Raw genomic sequence first — 14,429 nt, 5'->3', positions numbered from 1 at the left:
TACAAATTGGTTGAAAAATAAGACAAAAAAACGTAACAAAAATGAAAAAGATAACGTAAATACAGAATAAGAAAATTTTGAAAACAAACAATGAAGAAAAAAATGAGAAAATGAAATTTTATTTGACTAGCCCAAGAACATCGACCCTTTAGGCCAAGGGTCCTTGGTTCTCTCTTAAGGCGGGAAGGTAGAAAATTTTGTTTAGTTTACACTTCAAAAACGATTACCATATATTAAAAACAATAGTACATAAAAATGTAAAAACTAAAAATTAAAAAGGTAAGAAAAAAAACAGGAGAAACCCAACCCTGATTGATAGAGAAAAGGAAAAACAAAATAAAAAAATGCAGGAAAAAATACAGCAAGCACCAAACGACCACATGTGAAATCCGGAAGTGGGTATTTCAAAATGGAGTTGTCCATGTACTTCAGAGAACTAAATGCTCACGTATTGCCGAAAGACGAAAATGGGGAAAATAAAAATAAGAATATAAGTTAGTTGAAAAATAAGACAAGAAAAATGTAACAAAAATTAAAAATATAACATAAATACAAAATAAGAAAATTTTGAAAAACAAACAATGAAGAAAAAAATTAGAAAAAAATTATTGGACTAGCCCAAGAACGTCGACCCTTTAGGCCGAGGGTCCTTCGTTGTCGCTTAAGGCGGGAACCTGATATCCCCGTCTTAGCATGTAAATCTATATTTCTCATCTCTATAATACATGGGACTTATACACATATAATATATCTTTTTTCATTTTAAAGAGTGAAATGTGAGGAGAGACATTTGTTTTTTTTTTGTTGATGCTTTGATGGTGGACTTTTTTAGGGTGGAGGAAGAAGAAGATTCTGGAGTTTCGCAGCGCCCTTATTTTCGTTTTGGAAGCTGAAAAAACCTTTTTTGTGACATGTTAAACAAACTCTAATGCTCGCAAGGCCCATGAGTGAGCCCAGTCTGACCCAAGGCCCAGTGAATAAAGCAATGCACCACAGAGCTCTCTCTCTCTCTCATCAAATGAATAAAGCAATGGAGAAGTAATCAGTAGCAATGCCTTCCAAGGCTTGCACTGCCAGTTAGGAGCTCACTTCACCAAATGAGCAATGGCTACAGTGATTGCCTGCTTTGGACCGAAGCAGATCTCTTTGGGCAACAAAAACAGGTCACCCCGCACAAAGAGAACCAGCACTTTTCTGGCTTTGTGCTCAAAAGAAGCAAGAGCCCGAAATGCAAAAAAAAGGCAAGGGGGCGACGTGTTGGTGACAAATTAATGGTCCGAACTAAGAAAAGCACGACCCCATTTTCTTTATTTGATGGAAAACAGCTAGCTAGCTACGTGCTCCTTGGCTACTTCTCCCTTATAATCTTTGCACATCACGTCATGTTTATTTTATCATTTGTCTCCATTTCCCTTGACATACAAGCACATATACACGTTTATATAATAACCATGGGCAAATTCATATAGATACATGACCATGCAATGGTATGGTACAAATATGTACCCCTCTAAATTCAATAAATGCATCTATGTCTACCAGAAGTTGCATGCATACGATAGATGTATGGTTGCGTGAAGACGAGAGTGGCGTGTGAGCTAGGAGCTAGCAGCCACACATGTCAATGCCGCCTACGAAATACACACACGTACATGTCAACAGTCGTACGTACTAGTACTCACTAGTATGAGAGGATGAGGACAAGGCTATATATACATATCATTGTGATTTGAGGCGGCAAAACAGGGTGGCTGCACATGGCCATGCAAGAAAATGGTTATTGCAGTTGCACTCTCGTAGGCCCCTGTCCGCTGATCCCGGGCACAAGACATACGCATATATCTATCGCCACAAACTAAGCTAGCTAGTAGCTCATTCGTTCACTCATTCACACTCCTTGGGCCTAGGTTAGCTACTTGGCTTAGGCCGGTTAGTCCACACCTCAAGTTAACTAAACTAGATAGGTATTGGATGGATCAGTCGTGCATGCATATGCACGCATGTCTGTGCTGTGACTCTGGTGCTTACTTGATTAGTGCCTTCCGACCCTTTTTCCCTTGGAGCACTTTTAGATAAAGTGATCGCCCGTTCTCGTTTGGTGTCTGCATCGCTAAGATGCACACAACCCACATTTGACCGCGGCAGTGGACACTTGATCTATTACACTGAATTGTTTCATTCACTAGCTAGTGATCAAACAAACACTTTAGCCCTCGCGTCCCGAGGGTGACATGGGTTTCATCGTGCAACCACCCCCTCTCTGCTCCCATTCCCCTCATGTTGTTGCCAGAGGTAGCCACCGAAAAAGCCCATGCTGCCGCCGCTCAGGGTGGCAGTGAGGTTTAGGCTTCTCCACTGCTCAAACAAAGGGTCTTTGGGTGCCGAGGCGGTAGCCTCAGGAGGGTAGAGGCGACAGCGTCTGAGCATGTATGGCCCAACGTCCCCGACGTGTGTGGAGCGGTAAGTGGTCTCTGCGCTGCTTCATCGGTCCAAGTGTCGGATCTTAAGGTTTGTGCCATTTCTCCTCCTCGGGCCCACCTTCGCCAGGTCTAACCACTGGTGACCTTTTGTCGCTGAATCTGCTGAAGGTGGAGCTTGGTGGTGTGAGATTGGGGCACAAAAAGATCACCGGTTTGCCACGATAGTGATGACGCTTGCGGGTATTGCGCTCCTCCCACCCCCACGTCACCCCCTTCCCATCCCCCAAATCCCAAGTAGGACCTACTATCCGCTACGGATTCAGTGCAGGGGCATCCAGGGGCGCGGCTAGCATCCTCTGTCGTGCGGGCGGCAAGGCATCGGGGGAGGGGGGAGTGGTGAGTGGTCTATGGGTTACATCATTGGTCCTCGGTGTTGGATCTGAAGGTTTGTTCCCTTTCTCATCCTCTTGCCCATCCCCCACAAGATATAACCACTGGTGACCTTTGATTGTCGGATCATATGAAGGTGGGGCTTGGCGGTGTGATATCAGGGACATGAGAGATCCCCGGAGGACCATGTGGTTGTGACACTTGAGGGTGTCGCCTTCCTCCCACACCCTGCCCCGAATCCTAAGGTAAGAACCTAGTATCCATTTTGGATTCAGCGATAGTAGCACTCGACATCGTGTCCTCCCTGGAGACGTTGTATGGGGAAAGGTGGCTGAGGGTGTGTAGTACTATTGTGAAAGTCATCCAACAACAGAGTGGTTCAGGTTGCGGCATTGGTGTCGAGGTCTGGTGACCCTGCGTGCTATACTGACATCTTCTGTTTGGTGCTTGTTTGTGTGCTAGGCCTCGTTCGCCAGTGGGTCGGCATCCTCAATCATGGGTAGGAGGGGAAAGGATTCCCCTTCCTGGCGATGGCAACGCCAGGGAGGTGTTGAGTATTTGGGTCAATCCGGGTACCAGGAATCGCTCTCAATGATTCTCGCTTCGAATCAACCTTTCTAGAACTTTGTCAATTTCTTCTCAATGCATTTTACCCTCTTTTGGCTTGGTCATCCATGGGTAGCGGCCTAGCTGATGAAGTATGCCTACTTTGGTGAGGAGGTCGAGTGTGGTTGTTCTTCCTTAGTGGCTTCGAGACCCTTGCCTCTTCTAGTTCTAGGGTGAGTGCCTCCTTCGCCTGACGGAGCAACGTCTTTTGAACCAGGACGAGGGGGCTGGGTCCCTCTTCGAGCGTGATGTCTTCTCGATGCCCTGAAGCAAGCGTTGACGAAATTGTACTCAAGGTGGTTAGTGCTCCTTTGGTGTTGTTTCCGTCTTATGCTATGGTGTTCTTCGAGCTCGGAGAGCGATGCCATCTTTCAAGTTGCGGTTAGTTTCCTTTGAGTTTGTGTGCTTGTCGTGTGTGCATTGTGTTGTAAGCTATTCATTGAGCATTCTTGTATCTTTCAACCGTTTAGAGTTTTGGGGGTTTATTATTAATTTACAAAAGCCAGACGTTCAACATCTTTCGCTTAAGAAGCCTTCGTTCACTGTATAAGCAAGACTAGTGATAAGGAATCAGCAGGAACACAGGATCCCACTGGAGTGTCATGTCAATAATCTACACCAAGTGTTGATTGATTAATCAGCAAGATTGTACCAGCTACGGAACAATTTTGACCGGGGCAATGGGAGCGACAGGTAAACTGTCATATGCTAATTTATTTATGTTTTGGAAGTTTGCGCCTCGGGATTCGTGTCGATGTAAAATAATTGTCCTCACCCACCTCTCATATATTATTATTCTGTTGAAAACATCGCCATCTTTGACAAAGCATCGCCTTGGTTGGAATTTCGGTCTCCCATTTTATTTTTGTTTTGTTCCGTGTTATTAAGTGCGATTTATATATGCATACCTTCACAGCAATTGTTGAATACACGGTTCAAAGACAAATGGCACCAACCGGAATATAATCTTTTCTTTGAACGGAGAAGCTAATCTTTTGATTGGTTGGCACCAGCTATCCAGCAGATGCAAGCTACTCCTACTAGCAAGGGAACAAAATGGACGAACATTTGTTTATTCATCCTTCATTGTTTTCCCATGACAGAATCTTACAGCCTTTTAGCATCTCACCTACACATCCATACAACATAGAGATAATATAGGTGGATGGATGTAGACAAATAAGAAGATAGTACAACCTTGCAAATTTCTCATGACAATCTTGCGGCGCATTAAGTATCATATGTTGTTTGTTTTCGCCGCAAAACTCTCACGTTAGAGTAAATTGAACATTTTCACTTATCCGTTCCCTTTCTCATGAAAGGCGCCCACACATTTCCAGGCCCAGATTTGACCATCAGTTAGGCACCAATAAAACACAAGTTGATTACGTGACATAAAAAGTCATATTAATTGTCAAAAAACATTGTGCAATACAAATCAGCCAGCATATAGTTTTTTTTTGTCAAATAACTATATTTAAGCTGGTCTACATGCTGGTCCAGCTCACATTTTTTTTAACATTCCCAAATTACTCATATTTGCACAAATATATAATTAAACATTAATATCACTAGTACTACTTTTGCGTGTACTTCCTCCGTTCCAAATTACTCCTCGTGGTTTTTGAATTCAGTTCAAAAACCACGACGAGTAATTTGGAACGGAGGGAGTACAAGTCAAGGGAAGAAAGAGGTGAGACGGCATCACATAGACATAGGATACCCCAGATCAATGATAGCGTGAATTTGGCAAGAAAACAATGGACTTAATCAAATTCATCTGGGTCCATGAGCATGATCAGATTAGGGTGGTGGATCCAACCTGTCACCTTTTGCGGTGGCAATATTTTTCTCTCTCTCTCTCTTGATCGGTCAGTCTGATGAGTCAGTCCATGCACAGCTGCTGCTACACCACACCACTGGATCCCACTCTCCCTCTCACCGCATGTGCCATCCACCCCACAGTGTCTCCCTAATCCCTAACTAATCAAGCTACTAATTACAGTGTCACACATATTAATTACACACATGTAGAATGGGACAGTGCCAAGATTGTGAACTCACACACTCACTGAGCTTGAGCTCAACAAATGCAAATTTCAGGAGAATGAGTAAAGTGAACCACTATGTTTGTGTGGTCTATGAAAGAATTATATTCAATTATGCCGTTTTCGCGAGAAAGAAAAAAAGAAATACAAAATCGGAGAAAATTGTTGCTACTACGTTGCGCTCATCTTGGTTTCACATTTTTGTTTTTATGGTGATGATGAGGATGGACAATGGCTATGATGGATCGAATGAAATTGTCGATCGATCAGTCGAGCTTCCAGGCGTAGAGGTAGAGGCAGAACCCGGTGGCGCCCGCGGCGCCGTCGACGCCGGCGAGCAGCGGCGTGGAGGCCCCCACGGACGCGCTGGACAGCACGATGGGCCGGAAGATGAAGAGCGCCGGGCGGGCGCCGCCGGCGGCGCCCGCGAAGAGCCAGTCGTGCACGTCCCAGTACACCTCCACCTTGGCCCGGCCGAAGGTGACCGACTGGTTGCCCCGGAACTTCCACTGCAGGTGCTTGACGGCGACCGCCTCCTCGCCGTCGATGGCGATGGCCATCTCCATGTCGTCCTCGCCGCCGACGTCGATGGCCACGTCGTGGACGGCGCCCTGGTCGTGGAACCGCGCCTTGGCCGCGAACCGCCGCCGGCCGAACACGTGCTCCCTGCGCGCCACGGGGACCGCCGCGAGCGCGGGCGGGGCGCTGGGCGACGCGCGCCGGAGCGCCGCCTTGCGGAGGTCGCCGAGCACCAGCGCCACCTCGCCGCCGGCCTCCACGGCGACGTAGTACCCGCCGCGCGGGTCCGGGAGGCCCGCGCCGGCGCCGTGCCAGCGCGCGCGGCGCAGGTCCCAGAGCACGCGCACCGTGGCCCCGCCGAGCTCCACGCGCCGGGACCCCGCGCGCCGCCAGAACTGCCACGGCCGCAGGTCCACCCGGCACTCCGCCGACGCGCCGTCCGCGCCGGAGATGGCCACCGCGAAGGCGTGCGACAGCAGGTCCCGCGACCATGACACCGTCACCACCCGCGAGTGGCCCGCCACCTTGGCCCGGTACACCGACGCCGTCACCGCCTTGCCCGGCCTGTAGTGCCCGTTCCTCGCCGCCGGCATGTCGTCCGCCGCGATCTCGCACGGCAGCGCCGGCCCCGCCTGCTCGCCGCTCACCCTCTGCGTATGCATGGCCAATGGAAACCACTACGCCGTCATGCACGCCTCACCGCCGTAGCTCGGTCGCTGCTGCCGGAGCTGGGGAAGAAAAGGAAACGGAGGAGAGGAGGCGCAGGTGGAGGAAGAGAGGGATATATAGCGCGGGGGAGGGGAGGACGCCGTGGTGGTTGCGGATGATAAGGTGGGTGATGAGCTCCCCGCTGGGCGAGGTGGGACTAATGTGCGTGTCTTCCGGGGGATCAGCTCAGCTGGCTGGAGACAGACGAACGCATACATACATAATTGGCATCCATGGCTGGAGTGGACTACCAATCCCTTCCATTTTATTTCAATTCATTCATGGGCTGGACACTGGTGTGTGTATGCATACAGAGCTTAATAATACTACTACTACTAATAATAATAATAATAATTCATGGGCTGGACACTGGTGTGTGTATGCATGCACATACAGCTTATAGTAATAATATTGTCTCAAAAAAAAGAGCTCATAGTAATGATAATAAAATTGTCTTGGCTAGGATACATTCATGCATGCATCCATGGACCATTTTATGTACTTTGGGACAAATCTGATGTGTTGTCTCTCTTGTTTGTATCTTCTGGCAGCTGGTTTGGGGGTTTCTCCTGCTGCTGTGTGAAAATGGGGCATTTGACATCTTGGGGGGTTTGTTTCTTAGCCATGATGCATTGGATCCACAAAACAATCTCAAGATCTCAAGTGCTGCATTTCCTTCCTCTGACTGAAAGTGACCAACATTTGCCTCTGAGAGTGACCAGCAAAAATATCATCCTGCTGGTGTTGGTGATGATGGCTGCATGGATGCATCCCCTGAACATGGTGACAGGGTGACATTGGAGGGTGGACAGTGTCACTGCCCACTGTAACACAGATCCGAATTCTGGGTGCAGCTGACTGACTGACTAATCAACCGGCTGGGTTGGAGAGCCCTCAGGTTTCCAGCACCAGTACACAGATTCAGATGCAGGAGAGGAATTTGGGAAAGGGAAAAGAGGAGCAGGAAGGGGACACAGAGATCTGGGGCATGTGATGGAAGCTACTGGAAGCATGTGTTGCTGCTGCTGCACATAGAGATACTGCTCATCAATCATCATTGGGCACTCCAGATCTGCTGATGGGACTGAGTGGGCCAGTGGAGAGTTCCATGCTCCTTGCCACACTTGCACTTAACAAATGGATAAATGTGTATCAGTGTGTGTGTGTGTGTGCATGCTCATGGTCATGGAGATGAGTGACATGAAATGTACACACATTGTACAGCTCTAAGGCTCTGGAAGAGCATGTGAGCCAAGCATGATGGGGAGGAATAATTGAACATTACGGTTTGTGATGAATGCAGGTGAGCAACAGCTCAAACACCGTCATGTAGTAGCTAAGAAAGTTGACAATACAAAAAAGGGGAGAAATAGAAAGAAAATATGCACTTCTTATGAACAATTTCTTTGGCATGATGGTATCTGGGGATTTGACTTTGCTGAGCGCAGAAACCTTCCGTTGTTGACTTCAAAAACCTCCAGACAACTTGCACTGGTGGGAGTATCATATGTAATCCACAAGCACCTGCAGCAGCTTCTCCATTGAAAAAAGAAGAGGAAACGGCGAGGCCAATTTTGCACAACATCGATTCTAAGAAACTCCCTGCTGCCGGTACCTAAAACAAGACGCAACGAAGATGTACATAAAGGAGTCATAACTTTTTCTGATCTGCCTTCAAGCGGCACCTGGTTAAGGTCTCCTCGCGATGTTGTGCAGGCACCCCATTTAAGACCACCTCTATGTCAGCCTTGTGTTTTCTTCGCAGCGCACTGAGCTCCTCTTTCTGATTGGCTAACAAATCTGCCAACTTTTCATTAAGATCTGCTGTGAGATAACCGCCATCTGAAAGACGAGAGCTAGTGCCAGCAGAAGCTCCTCCCGAGTTCCTGTTGACCACATCCGGGTTCGACAAGTGCACTGATGATGACATTCGCTCACACATACCGTCTACATTATTGTTTTTCAATATCCCATTTGGCATATTATCATCAGTCTGTTGGTCCTCCACCGAGTGAGAGATTTCAATATCTCTTCTGGGTGAGTCTGACCAGTATTTCCGGCCAGAAGGAAGCTGCTCTTGTGTAAAACCATTGTTTGTTGCATCAACCTCGTTACGAAGCTCAGAAGTCTCACCGTTATCGGATTCTGAATTATCAGTCTCAGAATGAGCTCCTTCATCCCCTTGGTTGTCAACTGATTCATCAAACGCCCATTCAGGAATATGTGCCTGTATTTCAGAATCTATCATTTCTGCAATCGCAGTAACATCTTGGTCCGTGAGATCCAGCTGTACAACCATCTCCGTAGCAACACTAATTGAAGTGTCAGCTTCAATATCAAATGGAAAATGGATGTTTTGGGCATGACCTGCACATTGCAATTGAAAATATGTATAAAGTGCAAGCACCAGACTAGCTATATAACGATAATTATAATCGGTCCCACCATAAATACCTGTTGAATCGGCAATCCGCAGTTTCAAAAATATTGTATTTAGGTCCTTCCGCTGACTCTCAACGGTGATCATTCGACTAGTCCCAGCATGTCGATCCCTATTGCTGTGCATATCACTTGGATGTGATCCCCCCGTGCTACCTGCATCCCACCATAAAACTGAAATGTGAGGAGGAAACCTGCTTATGTTTGCACTACTGTGAGGTCATTGAGTTTCTACCCGTTCGTCCCCGGGAGCCAACAGATGATGCTGTTCTGTAATTCGCACTTGGGTTCGAACTGCCACCAGCATCTGGTATGTTTATTGTAAGGTTAGATGGGGAAGATAACAACTTTACTAAATCATGCATCAGTAGTTTGAGATATGTCTCCAGTTCAGTCATTTACCTGATGCATTCGTATTTGACTGTACTGGATAGAAGATTCTTTCATCATCAACATCTAGGAGAAAAGGATCCACTAACAGTTCTTCTGCTGAGAGCCTTTGGGAAGCTTGGGCTATGCATTTCTCTATAAAGAATTTAACTTCAGGATCCTCAATCTTAGCCAGTGAACCGGGCCTTTCACCCTGTAATATAAGAATCAAGAGATTAAGGCAGTTAGACTCTAGCGTATTTGATAAGATATTCCACAGTAACAAACAGCCAGAAAGTGCCTAGTAAGTAGCCTATGATATATGTGCGTACCATAAATAATGAAACAGACACTTATAAGTTATGGTAGAGAAGAGAAATTATCATTCCAAAACTCCTGCATCTACATCTGACCAGCATGCTTTAACACAAATTATTATGTACTCTTACTCTTAGAAGTTGGATATTTTTAGTACTAACATTTGTCAGATCTAATCTGACAGATTGTATAAAAGCTTAACTGTATAGATTACAATCCTATGCAAAAAGCGATGAATGGAAAAACAGATCATAGGCCTACGCTTGCAAACACGTTTACTGCCAAATACTTCACAGCTAAAGAACCACACGTCACAGATTAAATGATACTTGTTCTTAAGAGTTTCTACCCTTTTTATATTATGCAAGACAATTCTTGCGACTATGCCAATAATCTGGAAGACAAATGATAGCCTGCCAACGTAATATTTTAAGACGCTGTCAACCCTAAAAACATTTTAATTTTATGCTTCTGAAAAAAAAAATCAACCTGAAAAATATAAGAGCAAAACATAACTGTAACACTTAGGATATTATGATTGTTATGCCATTTGATGGTATTATACTGAAATATTCCCTCCGTCCCATAATATAAGAGCGTTTTTAGCACTAGTGCTAAAAACGCTCTTATATTATGGGACGGAGGAGCACTACACTAGTGCCAAAAACGCTCTTATATTATGGGACGGAGGGAGTAGAAAGAATGTTAGCACTGTCCAGATGATGAATTTGTAACTATCAAGATAAATGGGTCAGTGAGAGCAGCAATAATCATGCAGCAACAGTACTTTTTATGTCACTTTATTGACTAAAATTATCAGAAAAGAAAAATGAAATATAACACAAAGCATAAGCAGACTAACATCAGAAACTTTCTTGTATATCTGTGCTGCATTGGAGCATTCACAATATGGGTACTCAAATGTAACAAGCTCCAGTAAACACATCCCAAATGCATAAATGTCTACAAGCTCATTGTATTCTTCATCATAGAGTTCTGGCGCCATGAATTCCGGTGTGCCTATGAAAAGACAGAGACAACATTAGAAAGGCCCAACTACAAATTCAGAAGAACAAACATAGATATACGCAACTGAATCGGTTACCAATGATGCTATGAGCTGAGCGTGCATTGTCTAGGATGGTTGCTAATCCCAGGTCTCCAATCTTTACTTCACCCTGGTTTCCATTCACAAATATGTTATCACATTTCAAATCTCTATGGATTATTGGTGGATCATGGCCGTGGAGGTACACTAGACCACTCAAGATTTGCCTTGACCATTTCTTCAAAGCTCTAATGTCTACCTTCTTGTGCTTAATACGGTACCTAAAAAGATAAGGCGGTGTGAAAAATATTCAGTGACAGCTTAGGCATATGGAAAGACGTAAGGTATATGATATATCCGGCATATTGATTTAGTTTCTGCGAATACTGCTTCCTTATTGGCGCGACCATGCTAGAATCAAATATGTGTTTGAGAACACGCAACAAACTAATTTTTAATTTATGTCCTAAGAATGACATATATATCTAGATGATGACAGTAGTGTTAAAGAAGGTGGCATCAGCAACTAATTACACGTGTTCAACTTTATTAAAAAGCTGCAGCCAAGAGGGAGCATGAGAGCACGGACTGGCGCAATGTTCCTGATGTGAAGACTTCTGTGATGAAGTTTATGTTGTTGTTTTTCTTGTCGAGCCATGAATTGTAGAACTTGATTATGTTCTTGTGCTTGAGCGTCTTAAGCAACCGCACTTCTGATCTCAGCCTCTCCAAATCATCATTGTTCCGTAATATATCACCCACTTTGATTTGGTTCCAGGCAACTTCTAGCCCTTCCAGTTGATCAAAAGCCTTGTAGCTATCGACAGAATCTGAATTAAGGATTCCAAATCCATAGAAAGATCTGTAATAAAATTAGGAAGTAGAAGTTGCCAAAGGTACATGATTAAGATAGAACATTTTAATGGGGCTAGTATGTTCTGGTTCTGAAAATAGCGTGCAAGTTGAAACATCTAAAATACTTGTCTTGCTTTTGCATGAGGAATGCACGGTGCGAAACCAAATGAACTGCTCACATGAAAACTACTTAACCTTGACAACAACAACAGAAATATGCAGTGAAAAAATAATCTGGTTATACAAGTATGTCGACAGTTACCATTAGAAACAGGATTGAGGTATAGCTGAAAACTTGCACTAAAATGGCATTATTTACTTTTGAGCATCCCAATTTCTCAAAGAGTGGCAACAGCTACGCATATACACTCATAAACCTTCCACACAAGCAACAACGCAGCCAAGTAATGAAAGCTCGAATTCAGCCAAAATTAGGCATATATAATTGACATATCATTCCTGAAGGACAGGCAGCAAGTGTATGCCAACCAATGCGCAGCAGGAAACGGAAAACTTTGAAATGACAAATGCATCCAAAAATTGCAGCTGGGTCGTGTGCAGACTGTAGGGCGCAGAGGCTGGGACATTATTCTTCCTTACCAAAAAAGGGAATCACAGCAGGTGAATGGCAGCTAAAATCTCATTCAAATGAAAAAGAAAGGACAGGTTCTCCACAGAGGAATAGCACCACCGAGATAGCAGGAATAAATACCAAAACTACAGCAGAAATCAATGCATCACTAGGCATATGAGACCGTTGCAGATTGCAAAAGGCTGTGTGGACTGTGTAAAAATCGAATCTTAACCAACGAGGACAAGTCAAACGACCCTAGACACAACCAAATCGGAAATATGACAAAAAGGCGAATAATCACAGCAGGTTAATGCCAGCTAAACTCACACAAAGAAGAAGAAGAAAGGACAGGTTTCCACAGAGGAGACAGATAGCAGAATTCAAGGCATCACAAGGCATATGGTACCGTTTCAAATTGTGAAAGCCTGCGTGGACTGATTAAATATCAAATCATAATGGCGTAGACGATTAGGATAGAACATTTTAACATGGTTACTATGCTCTGGACACGACACACAAGTCAAAATTAACAGTTGAACCGCTAACATGAAACTTGAAAACTACATAACCTTGACAACTGTAGAAATAGGCAATGATGAAATGTGGTTATACAAGGTATGTCTTGACAGTTAGCATCGGATCCAGGATTCAAGTATAACTAAAAACGTTCACTAAAACGGCACGATTCACTTTCGAGCATCTCGATTTCTCATAAAGTCAGCAGACCACCCCCACAAGTGACACCACAGCAAAGTAATAAAAACAGTTCCGTATCTCCCCGATCGCTCGTTGAATCCAGTCAAAATTTGACATGTATGATTGCCATATGGTTCATACAGGGACGGCAGCAAGTGTATGCCAACCAATGCACAGCAGGAAATGGAAACTTTCAGATGAAAAATGCATCCAGGAACCACAGCTGGGTCGTGCGCACTGCAGAGGTCGGGCGATTATTCTTCAATTTTATAAAAAAAAATCCAGCAACCACAGCAGGTCAATGACAGCTAAACTCCCATTTAACTGAAGAAGAAATAACGGGGTTTTCCACATAGGAGACAGATACTAGTATCATTCAAACCCTGGGATATACTAGGCATAAATAACAGAAGTTAAGCAGAAAACAACGCATGGCGGGCATACGGGGTCGTTTCAAACAGCGAAAGGCTCCGTGGATCGGGTAAAAATCGAATCTTAGCCAATCGGGAGGAGTCAAACGACCCCGGAAACGAATCGAACGGGAACCGGCGCGTCAATGGCCGGAGGAACCCCGCCGGCGAAAGGATACACCGTCTTGAACGCGCCCTTGCCAAGAACCTCCGTGTACTGCATCAAAGAAAACAAACAGGGGACGCCGCCGGCCGCCGAATCAGCAGATGTTGAGACGAGCACGGGCAGAGGGAGGAGGAGGGGGAGAGGGATGAACAGGGTGAATGGCGGCGGTCGGATCGTTACCCGTCCGTAGCGGCCGGTGGGGTCGATCTCGGCGAACTCCGGCTCGGCGTCCGTCTCCGGCGGCGGCGTGGGAGGCATGTCCCCGTCGGTCCGCGGGTGGGGGCTGGCGGTTGGGGCGGGGCGGGGCGGCGTGGGGGTTAATTGGGATCACAGGAGTCTCGCGGCGGGAGCAGGCTTTGTGGCGCCCATGGCGGCTGAGTCACGGCGATCTGAATGGCCGTGGGGGAGAGAAGAGAGAGAGCTGACAGGAAAATGGTGGTGGTCGGAGTGATGGGGAACTCTGGGCGTGGGCGAGGCCGGAAGTGGAGATTTGTTTTGTTTGTCCGAGGCTGGCTGAAAAGCCTGCTCGCTTTTAGCCCAATTACCTACATGGGCCAGGACGTGTCCAAGACCGACAAAGCCATTTTCTCTGCCCTTAAAACAAGTTTTATCCTTGGAGTTACACACGTTTCTGACCGGATCTACTTTATACAAGAGGATTTTTTTTTTTACTCCATTTGATGTAAATGTTGTTTCTATTCATTTTGAGTCCTGGCGAGACAGCCCACATATCGGCGCCCGTATTTGTTTATAGATAGGCTGGATAGGCTCCCCCGACGTACTATTTGAAAGTTTGACCAAGATTATAAGGCGTATCGGTTTCCGTGCAAGCCAATCATTCGGAAGTTTAACCAAGGTTATAG

The 14,429-nt window shown here is 45.6% G+C and overlaps 1 protein-coding gene across 2 annotated transcripts; it reads right to left on the bottom strand.

Moving 5' to 3' along the window:
- Positions 1 to 7,949: 7,949 nt before the first annotated feature.
- Positions 7,950 to 14,036, bottom strand: LOC123179904 (probable serine/threonine-protein kinase WNK2). Of its 2 annotated transcripts, none has more exons than XM_044591812.1 (9): positions 13,747 to 14,036; positions 13,580 to 13,617; positions 11,455 to 11,682; positions 10,911 to 11,146; positions 10,680 to 10,837; positions 9,533 to 9,713; positions 9,366 to 9,437; positions 9,146 to 9,286; positions 7,950 to 9,058 (listed from the first exon to the last, which is right to left on the bottom strand). In XM_044591812.1, exons 1-9 carry the CDS (start codon positions 13,822 to 13,824, stop codon positions 8,343 to 8,345), a joined length of 1,848 nt encoding a protein of 615 aa, XP_044447747.1. In that variant the 5' UTR covers positions 13,825 to 14,036; the 3' UTR covers positions 7,950 to 8,342. The 2 variants fall into 2 exon arrangements, with proteins under 2 accessions (XP_044447747.1, XP_044447748.1); XM_044591813.1 differs by having other exon boundaries at positions 10,923 to 11,146; positions 13,747 to 14,035.
- Between the last annotated feature and the right edge of the window lie 393 nt (positions 14,037 to 14,429).

Source organism: Triticum aestivum, chromosome 1D (assembly GCF_018294505.1).
Source record: "Triticum aestivum cultivar Chinese Spring chromosome 1D, IWGSC CS RefSeq v2.1, whole genome shotgun sequence".
Taxonomy (NCBI): Eukaryota; Viridiplantae; Streptophyta; class Magnoliopsida; order Poales; family Poaceae; genus Triticum; species Triticum aestivum.
Note: the sequence above shows the minus strand (reverse complement) of the source record. Positions and strands in the feature narration are given on the sequence as shown.